Here is a 17,756-nt window from a genome sequence, read left to right as displayed (position 1 = left end):
CTTCAGCTAATTGGAGTCGGGGAACATGTATGAGTGTTATGAAATAAAATATTTACATGCACTTTTAATATTTTCTCAAGTCAACGATGAAATGTTTCATGTGGGTTATAATATTCTACATGTACCAGCTGCTTAGTCGCCCTTCTCTTTGATTAATTTTTAAAATAGTTGTAAAAAATGACTCTCATTGTAATCCACCATGCCTTGGCTCGGACTTCTCCCATTACTTAAGTTTCCGTGCTGCCTCAGCTCCCCCATCTCCAGTGAAGTGTGTGTGTGCATGTGCCAGCATATGGTCACTGCCACTCAAAGAGAGAGCAGGAGGCCACGAGTGCTGCGCCTCCACCCGTCTTTCATTACCTTTCTTTCTCACCGGCTCTGACCCCCTCCTCTCTCCCCAACAGCTATGCTGGCCAGCTGGCTCCCGCTCGAGTGTCGCTTTCCCGGCTCAGGAGGAGCCAACGAGTACACGAGGGTTTTTTTGTTGTTGTGTGGGACTTTGTGCGTGTGAGATGGTGTTTTACTGGAAGGGAAAGAGCTCCAGGGAGCTTGTTCAGCCTGTGCCATAACCCACTGATAGCAGCGAGGCATGGTGCTTCATCGGACCATCCAGGCAGCTCGAGCGGGAGATCTCGCAGCCCTGAAGGAGCTCGCCTCTTCTGGTCATCTCTCTCCAGGCATCACTGATGCTCAGGGTGCTGGCCCGGTGCACCACGCAGCCAGGTGTGGACGCCTGGACTGCCTGCAGTTCCTGGTGAGCGAGCTTGGGCTGGGTGCTGATCCCCGGGCCTCGAACAAGGCCACACCAGCACATGATGCTGCAGCTACTGGCAACATCCGGGAGCTGCAGTGGCTTGTGCAAGAAGGAGGCTGCAACATTGAGGTAAATATATCCACTCATAGGAATCTTGGCACAAAAAGTTAGAGAGTGAAACCCATCCTGAGAGCTTAAGGAATTAACTTGACTTCCACTGGCTTGAGTACATTTATTAATGTATTCCTTTCGCAGGTAGTTACACCTGTAAAGGCTAAACCAAGAAGTAATTGTTAGAAAATTCTTTTTTTTTAAACTGCAGTGTTTATTGATGATGTAGAGTTCTCAAAAACTCACTTGGCATTACAGAGTTATGATAAATTAACAAATTATTACATTGTAAATGATTAAAACACAATTTAAAGAGATATCAGCTGAAGTGGAATAAGGGCCGGACTGTACTAGTGTGTAATACCAATTTTTACCACAAGATAGTGGAAGTATGTCATTCGAACCTTTATTTTAGTAGGTAAGTCACTAAGTCACTTCCTGCAAAGGAAAGGAAAGGAAACCTCCTGATAAATTAAGAATAAGGCTAAAAAGAAGTGTCAGAAGTTAAAAGAATAGCAGCAAAGATGCAGAAACTGATAAAAATAAATAAATAACAGCCATTGGAAAAACAAACTCTGCCCCCTGGTGGTGAAAGTTTTAGTTAAATTCTGTAAAAGGCGATTGCAAAATGTGAGAAATACGTCATCATCTTATTCATTAAAGATTTGAGAGTTCTGTTTTTCAGGTATTTCAGTAAGCTAAATGTTTTCAGTATTCCACTATTCCAAATTTCAGATTTTGTTTAAAACAGAAACATGAAAGTAACAAAGGATGAAAAAGAACTGACTATGATGATTTAATTGTTAGTTGTTGTTTTTTAAAGTATTACACGGTCATCAATTCATCTAAAATTTGGTTAAATGTATTTTAGAAGACGTAACATACAAGGATAGTCTGAAGGCAATAACTGAAAACTATAATTAATGGAATTAGAAGACTTTAGAATATCTGTTATATGCAAAAGAAGCAGAATAGGAATAATAAACACACATTAAAAACATACTCTTAATGACTCCACTTGGTTATTTTAGCTATTAAAATCATTTTGTTCCTTGAGGGTCGAAAAATAAAGGAAAAAAAGTAATAACAGTAACAGCATAGGGAAAGGAATTAATTACAGTAGTTAAAGTAGTTTAAAAAATTCTCTAAAAGCTTAAACCTATTCTGATGTATTACTGACTGATTACATCATATGGTTTTGACTTAGCTGACATCCATTATGGTAATGTATCACATGTCCAGTAATTATGCCCAGATGGTTGCAGGAAGTATAACAGAGTAGAAGCAGAGTAAAGTTTATTTACATTGTTTTTCAAAACTGAATGTGCAAGATCAGATTTTTAAGCTTCTATTTTACTTACTGATTATCGGAAATCTCTTAGATAAGAATCTCTCCTGCAGCTTTTCGTATAAAAAACAGAAAGCATTTACGGTTCAGTCTAAGGAGCTCGGAAAGTAAGGGACTTAGGCTACTATGACCTGAATGACTGAGAACCTGTGCACACACAATTACTCTTTACTTGTTTTATGTTACTTCATTTTTTTTAATCTGTTGCTAAAATGATAATCAAAAATCATTTACCTCCCCTGAGCCTGTAGAGGAGCAGGTTTTCAGTTTTGTCCACATCAGATCTCTGCGAATGTTTCCAGGATAGAGATGCTGCCGGTGCCACGGCCCTTCACCTCGCGGCTCGGTTCAGTTGTGTGGAGGTCATTAAGTGGCTGCTTTCTGTTGGCGGTGTGGCCAAGGTGGAGACAAACTGTGGAGCTGTGCCTGCTCACTACGCCGCAGCCAACGGGGACCTCACCTGTCTGAAACTGCTCATTCAGGAAGCACCTGGGTGAGTTCACAGCCCTAATTTCACTTCCTAATATTACAGGCTCTGTTTGCCTGCCTGAGGATGTTTGTACAAAGATAATCATCTGCATCCACACTTTTCAAAGCCATCCAGTGGGCCGAATTGGACCCTCTTACTAGATTAATATTAACTGACTTTGCGTTTCCATTTTTCCATTTGTTTTTAGTAAGTAAGTTTAGTAAGTATTTTGTTTTTGGAAGTATGTGCAAAGAGTTGCAAGTTTGTGAAACTTCAAGTAGCGCTGTTAGGAAGAAACTTAAAATGTTAAAAATTTAAAAGTTAGAAATGTTATACTTTAGAATAATTTTTGATGATACTTCTGATCTGCTTTATTTTCCATGGCACTATAGTAACTGACAGACCCAAACAAAGCATAATAGCACCTGAGCCGCTGCTATTGGAAGTTCTTAAGCACTGATTAAGTGCAAGTTTAAAAAGTGGTGTTTCAGACTCATTCTTCTATCAGGCAGGTATTAAATTTAGAAACTTTTGCTCTTTTAAAGCATTGAAAACACTACTTTTCTTTGCCACTGAGCGATCACCACAGATCTATAAGCATACCATCCACATAAAACGAGATTAGCGGTTATACGATAGCCAGAGACCGTGGAACAACAGTCATAAAGTGAGCGAGTCCTAAGTTAAACGTTTTTCAGTTTTGAGTGATGCAGCTTCCAGTGGAAGTGAAGGATAACGCTGATTGACATGTGACAGCGTTGGTTACCTTTACAACTAGAGCTTAAACTGTCCAGCATTGACCAACTGTTAACTACACAGCAACTACACAGCAATGCATGAAGGATTTTCTTTATGCACAGAACTACCCATAAGGAGTCCTAACAGCACTTGGGTACAGAGCCTAAAAAAGGCGGGCGTTAGCTTGGATCATGCCTCCATTAGGAAGATAAAGTATTTGTAGACATTATGAGCAACTAATCTCAATCCGTCAAACATTTCATTTCAGTTTGTAAAGTTTCTTCCTTTTTGTCCTTAGCAGTGAAGTTATATTTTTCACTGCCCATCCCCATTTATTTAACCTGCATGAAACAACACATGAAGGACACCTTAAGAGCATGCTGGGTAAAGAATCTACAATGAACTTCTTCACGATGTTGTACTTTCAGATGCATGTCCGCAACATCCACAATCACATTATTTAGCAGTCTGCTGTAAGTATAGTTCTCTGAGAACTGCTGTTCTCTTTTCTATAGATAAATTCTCCTCCCTAAAATCGCATCTTTTTTTCACCTCATGATATGTTATCAGTTGAGACCAAGGTAATGGGATAAGACAAAGGTGATTTTAGGTATATTTTTTACTGTTTCACTGCAGCCCTAGATGGCAGATTAGTTCTTTTAAGAACTTACTTTGTAGAGTAGGGCTGGGTATCGTCACTGATTTCTAGAATCGATTCGATTCTGATTCACAAGGTTCCGAATCGATTCGATTCAATTTGATTCAAATCGATTCAATTTGAATCTGGGAAATTTTGCTGCTGGTTCAGTCAATATTGTTTGGAGAGGGATAAAACCTGCAGCTTCAGAATCAGTGCAAAAAGGAGGTAAACACAAAGCGCATACCTGCTGAAACATCAGAATCAGCGAGCTGTCAGCTTTCAGCCGCGACCGTGTCCGTGCTGTCGGGTGAGAAAAGCGACATCTCACTGATTCTTATGCGTTAGTGCGTCCACGCTTTGTGTTTACGTCTTTCAGGCAAAATAAATTTATAATAAAAAAATTGATTCAGGATTTTAATGAATCGATATCACGTTATCCAAGCTAGAATCGATATAAATCGATAAATCGATAATCAAAAAACAACCCCTATTTAAGAGTGATGTCCCACTTGATCTTACACTGACTCACTTCCAAACCCTTAAAAAAATCTTATCAATAAATATCTGTGTCACCAGAAAACAAAGTAACAGCAAATTACTGGATAAAAAGTATTATTATTATTACTACTATTGCGCTGTTATTTCTCTTCAGCGTAATAAAGTTGGTGCAGAAATTCGTAGTCCCCAGATTATGACTGCAACTGCTGTTGGTCTGGCTTTTCCTCTACTGCCACCATGACACCGACATTTGTTGTCTGCATCCCCACAGAATTATCCTCAAAGGTGCTGGAGGGTCAGTCCAAAACGCTTTGGTGACTTTTCTGCCATCATCTGGTCAAGTTTGATGTTTGTTTGAAGTTCAGGAGATTTTGACCAAGCTCGTGATATTGTCAGCAGCCACTCTTTACCTGCACAGTTTTATCCCTGTTCATACAGATGCTAAAGGACAAAAGGTCAAGTATAGAAAAAAAAGTCTTTACCACTCTAAATGACAAAAATAGAATTACACATGATAACACAGGGAAACAGGTTCTAATACAAAAGTTAGTTCAGTCATCTGCAATTCTTAATGAGCATAACTTTTTCGATTATGGCATGAGGTCACATTTACAGACATCTGAGATGATTAAAGGATGTACGGTATTGGGTTGCGCTCATCAAAAGGAACAAGTAAGTAAACATAAGCACCAGCCCTCACTTCTTCCTCCAATTAAACTTTTCCATCTCCTAAACCCGAGACAGCGGCACAGATAATGGCGCGTGTGGCTCTTCCTGCCTTATACTCTTGTTACAATAGAGTCTGACTGTAATTTGCATGATGCATGGCAGAGTTTAGAGCATCACAAGTAACCATCAGTGACCTGTGAATAATACATGGCTACATGTTGTCCATCACATTCGGCCTGCAGTTGTTAAAGAGCCGTGTGCACACCAGTGGAAACGCTGCTTTGAGGACCAAAAAAGATTTAAATTAAAGAAGAAATTTCCCCTGTGACATAATTTAACATTATTGCTTATATTAGATTTTTGCATAATTTCCACATCGATGTCCAGTGTGATGTGTATCCATAGATACACGCATGGTGTGCTCATTATTTTTGGTGTTATTTTTAATATGTTTTACCCACATTCAGCAACTAAATATTTATTTAATCATTTCCAGAATTAAAAACATACTTCAATTATCTGTGTTTTCATATTTCATTAAGATATTGCTCTGTTAGAACACATCAGACCATGTTGGCCATGAATACCAGATTTTTCTCTCTTTACAAAAACCTTACACATTATAACAATTTCTAACTTAACTACTAACAAAACATTTTTAACAATAGCAACTATAATGAAATAAGCAAACCTATATGTATCTTTGAACTAATTGAAACTGAACTGAAAAGAAAGAAACAATTTAAACCAAATAAAAATAAAAACAGATGAAATTATAAGCCATAAACTCTATTTAACTTGTATGTTTAATGAGAAAATGCTCACAGTTAAAAAAGCTGAAACGGTACAACTCTGATATTTTAGTGGAAAAAGCACTGTAGGTTTTTTCAGGTATTTTATTAATGGATCTGAGTAACTGTGGTAACTCTAACTAATACGATACAACAAAATGATTTGTTAACCGGAACAAAAATTGGAACTAGACTTATAAAAGAGACAAAAATGAACTGTTAAAATAAAAATAAAAAGGATATGTCCTTAGTTTTAATCACTGACAGTGGTTAAATTTGCTATACCAACAAACAAGAGAAGGCTTTGGTGCATATTTTTAAAGAGACTGGTTATTTCCATGGCCTGAAGTGTTGGATCTGTAGTGGAATATCTCTTTTTAACTTCTTAAATCTGCCTGTGCTCATATATTTTTTTAATGGCTAACCTCCATCACCTGTTTGTGCACAGGTGTGTGAACCACCAGACGGCTACCGGTGCTACTCCGCTGTACCTGGCCTGCCAAGAAGGGCACCTGCATGTTGTCGAGTACCTTGTGAAGGACTGCAGGGCTGATGTGCACCTGAGGGCCTATGATGGCATGACCTGCCTGCATGCTGCTGCTCACATGGGCCACCAAACTGTGGCGTTGTGGCTGGTAAGTGAAGAAGCATAAATCTATGAAGCTGTTTTTTACATTTGATGCTTTCTTTGATCCGTATTTAATTAACTCTGAACAGGTGACCTGCACTGATATCAACCTGTCCTGTCAGGACATAGATGGAGCAACTGCTCTGCACTTTGCTGCCAGCAGGGGACACTATTGCATCTTGGAGAAGCTACTACACATGGGTTCAAAGGTCATGAAAGATTACTGGGGAGGGACCCCACTTCATGATGCTGCAGAGAATGGAGAGCTGGAGGTCAGAGCTAACTTTTTTCCACATTTTTTATATCTTATGTTTTGTGTTATGCCTGAATAAACTCAATTGTATTAATAAAACTTGTCTCGTTTGATCTCTCAGTGCTGTAAGATCCTGCTGGCCCATCAAGCCAACCCCTCAGATCAAGATATTGATGGGTTCACAGCAGCAGATTTGGCAGAGTACAACGGACACGCTGAATGTGCCAGATATCTCCGTGCCATGGAGAGAAACGTAAGATGTTTGTCACCTGCAGTATATTTTATTTTGCACGTTTTCCCTTGTTTGTTTCCTCTCTTTGTGGCACAGCTGTTTGCCTTGGCATGAAAATCAAAGCTCGAGTACGGTCAAACATCTGGAAGATCTTGGAAGCTCAGTGAATCATTTTCTTAATTTGTAACATGTATTTCATTCAGGTCAAGCCTATCATTCTCCTGAGCTGTTCTCTTCCACTCAACCTGATTACATTGCTCTCAGTTCAAGAGGTCTGAGAAAGTGGAGGATGAAGGCTTTAGGGCATTACAGGAGATGATGGCGTGAGTACTGTGGCGGGGGGGGGGGGGGTATTCTTCTTTCTTTGTTTTCCACAGATGAGTCTGTCAGGCTAGCTCTTTTGGTTCGTGTGGAATGCAGCGCACTCCTCAATGCGATTGATCAATATTTTAGAGCTGACACCTTGTTTTTGCTGGTGTTGCCTGTTCAAGTCAGACGTCACTGCAGGAAGCACTTACCTGCATTAGGGTTAATCAACTCAGAATACTTTGATGTAAGTCATTCCTCCTGACATGCACAGAATCAGGTGATTTTTTTCAAATAACTTTGGCATATTTCATGAAGACAAGAACAATTTGAGTTACTGACTCATAACGTCACATGAGTAGGCTGAAATTTCATAGCTTTTAATTTGCATTCTGTAATTCACAATTCATTTTAATTCAGTTTTATTTATACAGTGCCAAATCACAACAACACTTGCCCCAAGGTTCTTTATATTGTACGGTATGTATATAATATAAATATATAATAACAGAAAGAAAAAAAGAGAAAACTAAACAATTATATGACCCCCTAGGAGCAAGTGCTTTGGTGACAGTGAGAAGGGAAAAAACTCCCTTTTTACAAGAAGAAATTTCCAGCAGACCCAGGCTCAGAGCAGGGTGGCCATCTGCTATGACTGGTTTGGGTGAGGGGAGGAAGACAGGACAAAAACACGCTGTGGAAGAAAGCTTAAGAAGATCCTTTGTAACCTTTACTAAAGCTGTTTCTGTACTGTGGAGAGCTCTGAAACCTGAATGAAAGTTCTCAAATAAGAAAGGACAGAGGATATCCATTTGAAGTGCTGCTTAAACCGAATCCAAATCAATTTTAGACCGACTCTTAAGTGTCAAAAGTGTCTGAAATCGAGATCTCGTCTTCTTCTATAACCAGTTCTGAACATCAGTATGATAGGATCTTATCATAGTTTGAGTAAACTCCACTAATTTGATGTCTGTGAATTAGAGAAACAAAAAAAAAGTTTGTACTCAGGATGTTTGATGTGATTTCAGATAATTCAGTGGAGAAAAATTCATTGAATTTTGGTAAACCTTGAATGGTCGCATCAGCTTCTGGGACAGGTGGGGACCACTCTGTCAGCAGACTTGTTGAACGTTAAAGCCTCACAGCTGTCCACCTGCAGCCTGATGTAGTTGTTTTCCATCACCACTCCTCACTTGCTGCCTATAACGCAGGCTACACAGAGTAACCAAAGCTGTCGGCCAATAGGATCCATGAATAAGTCAGCGGAGAAGAGCAGCACTCATACATGAAGAGGATGATGATAGGAAAGTAGTGAGGCGTGACTGCCGAGCTCCTCTTAAGAAATAATCCTCCCATGAACAAAGGGAAGCTAATTAGCGCAGGGCTGCTGTGGCGTCCGACACAGCCCGAGCCACCGCCAACTAAGGGCCTATCAGTTACTTCTCTCCAGCGGCTCAGGTGGAGGGCCCGCGGGTGAAAATGCTGAGCCCGTTATGGGATCCACAAGCTTAAGTTTCAGCGTTTTCACCATTCTGATGCCTGGAGCCGGCAACTCTATCCCTTTGTGGAGCTGGAGAGCAGGATGTCATTGGCATCAAACACACATTTGACTGTCAGTCATGTTTTTTTCCAAGAGGCTTGGAAGTGCTATGATTGTCACCTCTGGATGCTGTGTAATGATGGTAGCAGACTGAATGGTATATCGTGTTTCTTGGCACTTTATGAATTGGATACACTAACAGAGACTCAGTGTGAAGTAAAAGGTCATCTGACAGACAACCGACCAAACAGTCACTCGATTTAAATCTTTATAACATTTACAGGATAGAATATGTAATGATTTAAATCCGGGATTGATCCAAGATGGCGCCGGTGCGTGTGGCTTGCCGTCTATCACTGCCAGTGTTATGTTTGTTTGTTTTGATTTTATTGACTATTGTAATAAATGCCAACTCTCTCTTGGTGTATGATCGCCTAACCCTACTGGATCTCCGACCTTCTGTCAAAGGCTGGGCAAAGTGGAACCAAGCTGAACATAAAACTTTGCCCCCGCTAATATCGGAGATCCCGGCTCACCTGTGCCTAGGGTTGCCAACTCCCTGAAAAATAAATAAGGGACACCTCGTGGCCAGGGCCGGGCAACCCAGTTGTCTTCACCCTTCCCAGTGTGGTGAATTTTCTAGCTCTTTTTTTGTGTGTGAAATTATTTTTTTTAACCATTTGACTTGAAGTTGATTTAAGCAGATGCATATTCTATTCTTTGTGATATGAACACATGTGAAACAAGTGATCATTTAGCCATTTATTTTTAGCTCAAAATGACAACATTAACACAGTAAAACAGGTCTCTTTCTTAAACAGAAGCCTGTCATGCTTAACTTTTGAGAATATAAGTAAATCTTTCTTTAACTCTGTCCTGCTTAACTTAAAATAATAGAAAACAATAGAAAGAAAAACATTCTTGTAACAGTGCACATTTAGTGCATTTAGTACAATTGGCTTCAGCTGAGGTATTATTTCAGCTTTTCTAATGCTAATCAGCTGCTCCTGTTTGTAAACCCGCTTGTTCCCATGATTACGCATCTTAACTCATCATCATTATTCACCTATGTATTACTTTTATGTATTAGTCATCTATTTGTTGTAATCATCTATCCTTGCAGTTGTTTATTACACAAAATAAATTATATTATCACACTTCTGGCCACATAGCGCTGATATTCACTGCACATGCCCATATTAACTTTTTCCAGCCAGGTGTTTTCCTTTTCCCATTCTTCCCTTTCTCTGAGGGGAACAAACATTGCTGCTCTAACGCTGGGCTCACACTGTGCGGTTTTTGGCCCATTTTGAGACGATTTTTGAGTCGTGCGACCGTTTTGGTGATCGGACCGATTTTGGCCTTCATCGTGCATCGTGTAGTATACGTGGGGTAACGAGAAGTGATTAACACCTCACGACCAGCTCCCGATCATCAATCGCTCGTGAGGATCTCACCACAGCCGCTCACACTGCTCGCGCGCAAACACGTAAACGTCGGTGAAAAAGACGGCGCAGCTCGGCAGTGCAGCGTGTGATCTGGACACAAGCGATGGAGGCACAACTTGTAGAACTTTGGAAAGCTCATCCGAGCCTTTTCGATGTGGCATCACAAAATGATCACGACCACAACAACCGTGAAAATAGTTGGATTTACATCGCTGCTCAATCACAGCTGCCTGATCAATGTTTTTCATTAGCAATTTAGCAAAGTTGATGGTGGTGGTGTGTCTGTGTGAGTGAAAGACAGAGAGAGAGAGCGACAGATTTTCTGTTATAACCTTCATTTTATGGAGGCACAGGGTGAGCTCTCAGGTCGCATCAGAGCATCGGGCGGTATAGTGTGAGACCTGCATCGTGACCTACCAACTTCTAACCCCTGTGAGTCAATCGTGCAGTTTGAGCAGGAGCTGAATAACGTGACTGAAAAAATCGCACAGTGTTTGCCCAGCTTTAGGTGTACTGTCGTCCGAGACTTGCACCGCAGTGTCGGCGTTTGTTTCCCTGTTGGCCATGCTTCTTGTTGTGGTCATCTGTTGTCTTCCGGTATTTTCTCCGCAAGCGACCTTTCCTCGACCAATGAGATGAGCGGTAATCTGAATTGTCATACTCGAATTGTCATAAGTGTGCTGTCAGCTCATTGGTCACAAAGCAGGAGAGAGGCTGGGAATTATGTTTTCAAACAAAGCGTTAATTCCATTAAAAGTTATAGACTACTTTTGATTCTCACTGTATTACGGGACAAAGTGCGTCCCTTATTAGCTCAATACGGGACGTGTACTTTTTTTTCTAAATACGGGACGATTCCGTATTTTAAGGGACGGTTGGCAACCCTACCTGTGCCGTGTTCCAGATCCACCACTCCGGCAAAAGTGCCGTCGCCGGGGTCGAAGGGCTGGCTTCCTGGTGAAGCTGAAAGCTTCTTTAAGGTATTCTCTTAAGCCCTTGTCCAGAAAACAAGGAGTGGTGCCAAACTTCTGTTTCTCTCGGCGATCGTTGGAACCTGTCTGTGCCTGGCTGGTACCTGTCATCGGCCTAGATGGGATGTCCCGAAAACCCTGCTCTCCTCGCCCCCGCCGACGTGGTGTGAATCTGCGGAACCTGCGGCCTCTGTGTCGGGCTTCTAGGACGGCTAGCGACGGGGATCCGCTGCTTACCGCCAGGATTGGCCTGGTAAATGCTAGGTCCCTAGCGAACAAAACGTTTATCCTGAAGGATTTTTTCACATCCCGAGGACTGGATTTTCTTTGTGTGTGCGAGACGTGGCTGAGCGCCGGTGAGTGCAGCATCTTCTCGGATCTTCTACCCGGCGATTGCTGCTATTTCAATTCCCCACGTATGTTGGGCCGAGGAGGAGGAATAGCTACGATCTTTAAAAGTCATTTTAAATGTAAGCAGCTATCAACCCCGTCATTCACCAGCTTTGAACTGTCTGTGTTTGAGCTGGGCTGCTCTCACACAGTGTTGTGTGCGGTGGTTTACCGGCCTCCAAAATACAATAAGGACTTTGTGAGTGACTTTGCTGACTTCTTGGCTGAATTCATGCCAAAATATGATCGTGTTCTTATTGCTGGGGATTTTAATATTCACGTGTGTTGTCCTGACATGCCCATGGCGAAGGGCTTTTTAAACCTTATCGATTCGTTTAATCTGGTGCAATGTGTGACAGGTCCCACACATGAACGTGGACACACGCTTGATCTTGTTTTATCTCATGGTTTTTCTGTTTTTAACATAGAGATTTGTGATGCTGTGTTTTCTGACCACAGTCCTGTGATGTTTGAAGTTCCTCTTGCCTGTGCCTCAGTTAAAACTCGCGCTGCTGCTCAGCGCTGTCGTGTTTTTAACTCCTCCACTGCTGAACACTTTTCAACAGTCTTTGACCAGATCTGTAAGATCCCGGATTTTTTATGCAGCCAGACTGAGGAACTGAGCTCATGGTTTTATTCTACCTGTCGGACTGCTTTGGACACTGTGGCTCCATTAAAATCCAGACTGCCTAAAACTAAATCTGAGCCCTGGCTGAACGACTTGACCCGAGCTGTCAGACGCGACTGCCGTTGAGCTGAGCGCAAGTGGAAAAAGGACAAACTACAAGTGTCATTCCAGATGCTGAAGGACTGTTGGCGTCGATATCAAAGAACTGTAAAAGATGCCAAAAGAAAACACTTATCTGACATTATTTTGTCAAACTGCCACAACCCACGTGTTTTATTTAATACTATTAACTCTGTTCTTAATGCACCATATACTGACTGTATTGAGCCCTCATCAGAAGCCTGTGAAAATTTTTTACACTTTTTTATCGAGAAGGTCTCCTCCACAAGGGCTCAAATCTCTCCTCATGCTCACGACCTCTCAGTCTCTGTTTCCTGCTCTGCTGTCTTTGACAGGTTTGAGCCTGTGACTCTATCCTTTTTAAAGGAGACTGTTGGTCATCTTAAGCCTGCAGGGTCTCCAAATGATGCTGTCCCTCCTCGACTTTTAAAAGAGGTGTTACCTACAGTTGGTCCTTTGGTGCTTGAGCTGGTAAACCATAGTCTGATGTCAGGTGTTGTCCCTAAAGATTTTAAACATGCAGTAGTCAAACCCCTGATTAAAAAACCTGCTCTTGATCCTATGGTTCTTGCAAATTACAGGCCTATCTCCAAACTACCTTTTCTTTCCAAAATTCTTGAAACGGTAGTTTACAGCCAAATAATGGCCTTCCTGGAAAAGCAAAATGTTTTAGAGGTTTTCCAATCTGGTTTTAAACCCTTTCATAGCACTGAATCAGCCCTTTTAAAAGTTTTTAATGACATATTTTTAGCGACTGATGCTGGGGACTGTGTTGTTCTTGTGCTTTTAGATTTGACAGCTGCGTTTGATACCGTGGATCATGCCATTTTATTCTCTCGTTTGGAGCACTGGGTGGGCATTAGGGGCACAGCACTGGAGTGGTTCAGGTCCTACTTGACGGGGCGAACTTTTTGTGTCAGCCTTGGTGACTATGCGTCGTCCTCCGCTCCCCTCTTGTGTGGTGTCCCACAGGGCTCAGTTCTAGGCCCCCTCCTCTTCTCTTTATATCTGCTTCCTCTTGGTTCTGTACTGAGAAAGCACGGCATTGCTTTCCACTTTTATGCTGATGACTGTCAGATCTATGTCCCTCTAAAGAAAAAAGGCAGATACCTTACACAGCCATTACTTCAGTGTCTCGATGACATTAAGGCTTGGATGTCTGTTAACTTTTTAAAATTCAATGATAAAAAGACAGAGGTGATGGTTTTTGGCAGCCCCACTGAGACCCCCAATGTGTATGTAGATTCCCTGGCACAGTATGTTAAGCCAACTGTCACAAACCTGGGGGTCAAAGTGGACTGTGATCTAAAGTTTGATAATCAAATTAAGGCCGTGGTAAAATCTAGCTTCTTTCACCTCAGGCAGCTGGCAAAAATAAAGCCAATTCTTTCACGGCAGCACTTTGAGACAGTGATCCACGCCTTTGTTAGCACTCGGCTGGATTACTGTAATGCACTTTATATAGGGGTCAGTATATTAGTCATCTACAGAGGGTGCAAAATGCCGCAGCTCGTCTTTTAACTGGCACTCGAAAGTTTGAGCACATTTCCCCTGTTTTAGTTTCACTTCACTGGCTGCCCATTTCTTTTAGGATTCATTTTAAAATTCTTTTATTTACTTTTAAAGCTCTCCATGGCCTAGCTCCATCTTATCTCTCTGAGCTGCTACAGCCTTATACACCCACCCGCTCTCTCAGGTCAGCTGATCAGCTGCTCCTGAAGATACCCAGGACTGGGCGTAAACTTAGAGGAGATCGTGCTTTTGCTGTAGCAGCTCCCAAACGGTGGAACGAGCTTCCTTTAGAGATTAGACAGGCCACTTCTTTATCTGTTTTTAAGTCACTCTTGAAAACCCACCTCTTTACCTTGGCCTTTGACACCACGTGAGATGTTGGTTTTTTATTTTTATTTTAGTTGTTTTTAGGTGATTCGATGCTGTTTTATCTTGTTTTTGCTTTAACATAGGGCTGTTTTAATTTTATGTCTTATGTGTTTTATTTATTTAATTTGCTGTTTTTTGTTATTCTATTGTTTTAACTTATTTTCTGTACAGCACTTTGTTCCTGTGCTGGGTATTTTAAAGTGCTTTATAAATAAGATTGGATTGGATTGGATTGGATTAAATCCAGCTGTGGCAGAGATAAGGTGTGCAGGTAGACGTGCTTTAATTACATTTCTGGAGGTGTTTTACGTTTGTAACGTAGATCGCGGGTTTCATCGGTTCTTAAGTGTCAGTTGGATAATCTCATTTCCGAGAAGTGACCTGAATGTAGCGGGACAGTGACCGCTGCAGATCTGGACTCGCTGCCATGTTTGGATCACTCACAGCGAGGTCAGACTCGTTCAGCGCTGTCATCTACTCTTCCCTCATCTCGCATCTCAGCAACAGCTGCAATCAAATAAACAGTGTGCGGTGTGAGGTTTACTTCACACGCACACGCGCGTGCACACACACAGAGCGATCAGGCCAAAGATACTGGTGTTTGAGATTTTTGTTATTTTTAGAAACCTTGGAAAGAGCATTCATCAGTCATCACTTTGGTTTTTAAGACACACGTCTAAAGTTTTACATTTCTTTTGAGAAATAAAACACATGTAATCTAATAACTTTAAAGAGAATTTAATGAATTTTGTTGGGCTCATCACATCACTTTATCCTCTTGCACAACAGAGCTGTGAGTCTGTCCGACTCATAATGTTTGGGTGCAAAATTTGATATTTATTAGGAAACTAGTGCAGAGATATTTTACAGCTCTATAAAATATGGACTATATGGACAAAGTGCTGAACACATTTAACCTACCGGAGCAGCTCAGTCATGGAAGTACATGCAACGAAGCTCCTGGTGCACAGTTTTTGTTCTGATGTTAATGGTCAGAGATAGTTTGGAGCACTGCAGTTACTAAATCTCAAACCTCGCTCTGTGACTCACATGGTCTGACACTTCATGGCTGAACTGCTATGGTTCTTATTTGTAAAGCCAGAGTACATTACCAGGTGCTTCATTTTATACATCAATGGGCTAAAGAGGTGTGGCCCAATACCTTTTGTCAGTATAAAGTGTATCACTCATTATATCCAGTGTATCATGACTTTCTTTTGCTATTATATATCTGGTTTTAGACTGCAAAAAAATTTTGAACCCTGAATTTATTTTTCAGTTTTATGTGCGCTTTCATATACGCTATAAAAGGTGCTGTATGGGACATTTTGCTGGCTAGTTTTGGGTCCACGGGCGCCTTCAGAGCAGTGGTTCTCAAAGTTTGGAGGGCCTGATACCCCTTAGAGAAGGACGGCATCATAGTGCCAGAGTGTAAAATATTGTTGTTTTGTTATATCCCTTTTTTGACTATGAGATCGATATGATTGGTCCGTCACTCCCAACTTCTTTCAGTGTGATTGGTTACTGATGTGAAGGTCTATGTTTTAACTAAGTAGTATCTTTGAACCCAATTTAAAGTGAGAGAAAGAAAAACGCAACATTAAGTAGAAAAAAGGCAAAACCAATTCCAATTAGAAGTTCTATAAACTGCATCAGTTTTATGTCTGTGATGTAAACTTCTATATATGGTGTCGTATTGTGATGACCAAGTTACAGCACATGAAAGGTCGAATTCTTTCCCTACATTTTGATACCATGTTCACCTTCTATTCCTTCTGAGTCAAAATAATTTTCTAATGGAGTCATATCTGTGTTCACGTGTGATACTTTGAAATATAATGAAGCTGTTGTACAGAGGAAAGTCGGCTGAGTCTGAGGGGTTCGGGTGGGAGCATTTTTGATTGATGAATGAGCTCTTCTATTCAATCGTCCCAGGTGGAAAAACAAAATCACCTGATTACCCACGCGCATGTCTCTGCTCCAGGTGCTTTGACAAGTCTTCCGCTGATACCTCCCTGCGTGTAACAGCATGACCGCTGGTTTGTCAATGCATTAGTGACATTACCGGCCATCCTATCCGGTCCCTCAATTATTAACAGCATTCTCCGATCAGAGTTTATTGTTTATTACCTGGCGGCCCTTGGCCACTGTTAAGAGACGCTGATGATGGTGTCAAACAAGTGGACGGTGATCTTAAGATAGCACGCCCCAATACCTGGCTGCACAAGTCGGTGTGAGTCATACCACGAAGTGTGCGCCGAGAGAACTGCTCGAGGTCAAGGTCGGTGAGTTTTAGTTTGGTCTGTTTGTCAAAGTGCAATCGTTTTTTTTATTGTGCTCATGTGATTTTGTTTGTGCGTGTAAACTGTATGAGTGGTGATCTTTAATGTTATGTGCTTCTGTCTTTGTTGCTCTGTGCCAGGAACTACAGTTGAAAAGCCTCTGTAGTTAAATTTGGGCACATTTACACGATGGACCCAAGTGCTCGTTAATTAATGAGCATTGTCCCTCACCATATTATAAGCTCTCTTTCTTGTTTTTATACTCGCGCCTTATTTTTCTTTGAGCTGAAGGAAAGTGAGCGGACAGGCTGAGTAATTAATTTTGTGAAATGAATGGAAAGTTTTGTATGTTCCGTTTGAGAGGCCCGAACTGGCAGATGTTTTGGCAGCATTTTGCCTATTTTCTGATCAGTTATAGCCTGTTACGGTTAGGCATGAGTAACGCTCCAGGCTCATGACCTTACTTTATTTTGTCATTGTTGATTTTTGCAAATTGGATGTGTTTTCTTTAAGCTTGCAGTTTCCAGACATGTCCAATAGTAGTTACAATATTTCAGCACTAAGTAGACAAATACTTTCAGTTATTACTTTTGTAGCTGCAGCAGATGCAAAAAAAAAAGAAAATGCTGTAGATGTTCCCAAAAACAGTATATCTGTCAGTTGGTAGTCTCGCAAGCATTTACCTCCATGGAGGAAACCTGAGAGTATATTGCCATGTGAGTGGACATGTATTTACACTATAGCGGTCTGTGTATAATGTGCAGCCGCTGTATACATTCCCTGTTGCAATTTATCACTGTGAATATTTCACGTGGAAGCAGGTTGTTTGAATGATTGATTCCAGAGTGCAGAATTACAAGACATGTTTCTTAAACACAAACTGTGTTTCTGAAATAATTAAACTCTCCCGTGGTTCGACCCACAGGGACCGCAGATTACTGGAGCTGCATGTCTGACAATGAGACAGCATTGAGTAGCTGTTTCTTAACTCCCTGGCTCCTAATCTGTAGCGATCAGAGCCTTTGTGGTCTTCGACAAAAAGGAGAGCAGATCCAGGCC

The 17,756-nt window shown here is 41.3% G+C and overlaps 1 protein-coding gene across 2 annotated transcripts in view; it reads left to right on the top strand.

Moving 5' to 3' along the window:
• The first annotated feature begins 167 nt into the window (after window positions 1–167).
• The window catches only part of espnla (espin like a), a 28,418-nt gene continuing 10,829 nt past the window's right edge, over window positions 168–17,756 (top strand). Inside the window, exons 1-5 of one of the 2 annotated variants that reach the window (XM_082524605.1) lie at window positions 168–883; window positions 2,516–2,706; window positions 6,467–6,653; window positions 6,769–6,918; window positions 7,021–7,152. In XM_082524605.1, coding sequence (XP_082380731.1) covers window positions 590–883; window positions 2,516–2,706; window positions 6,467–6,653; window positions 6,769–6,918; window positions 7,021–7,152 — 954 coding nt within the window. In that variant the 5' untranslated portion in view covers window positions 168–589. Of the gene's footprint in view, window positions 884–2,515; window positions 2,707–6,466; window positions 6,654–6,735; window positions 6,919–7,020; window positions 7,153–17,756 lie in introns of both variants that reach the window. The other variant, XM_082524604.1, reaches the window with a different exon arrangement.

This window comes from Aulonocara stuartgranti (assembly GCF_965226115.1).
Source record: "Aulonocara stuartgranti genome assembly, chromosome: 23".
Taxonomy (NCBI): domain Eukaryota; kingdom Metazoa; phylum Chordata; class Actinopteri; order Cichliformes; family Cichlidae; genus Aulonocara; species Aulonocara stuartgranti.
The sequence above is the reverse complement of the archived record's forward strand: the minus strand, read 5'-3'. Positions and strand labels throughout refer to the sequence as shown.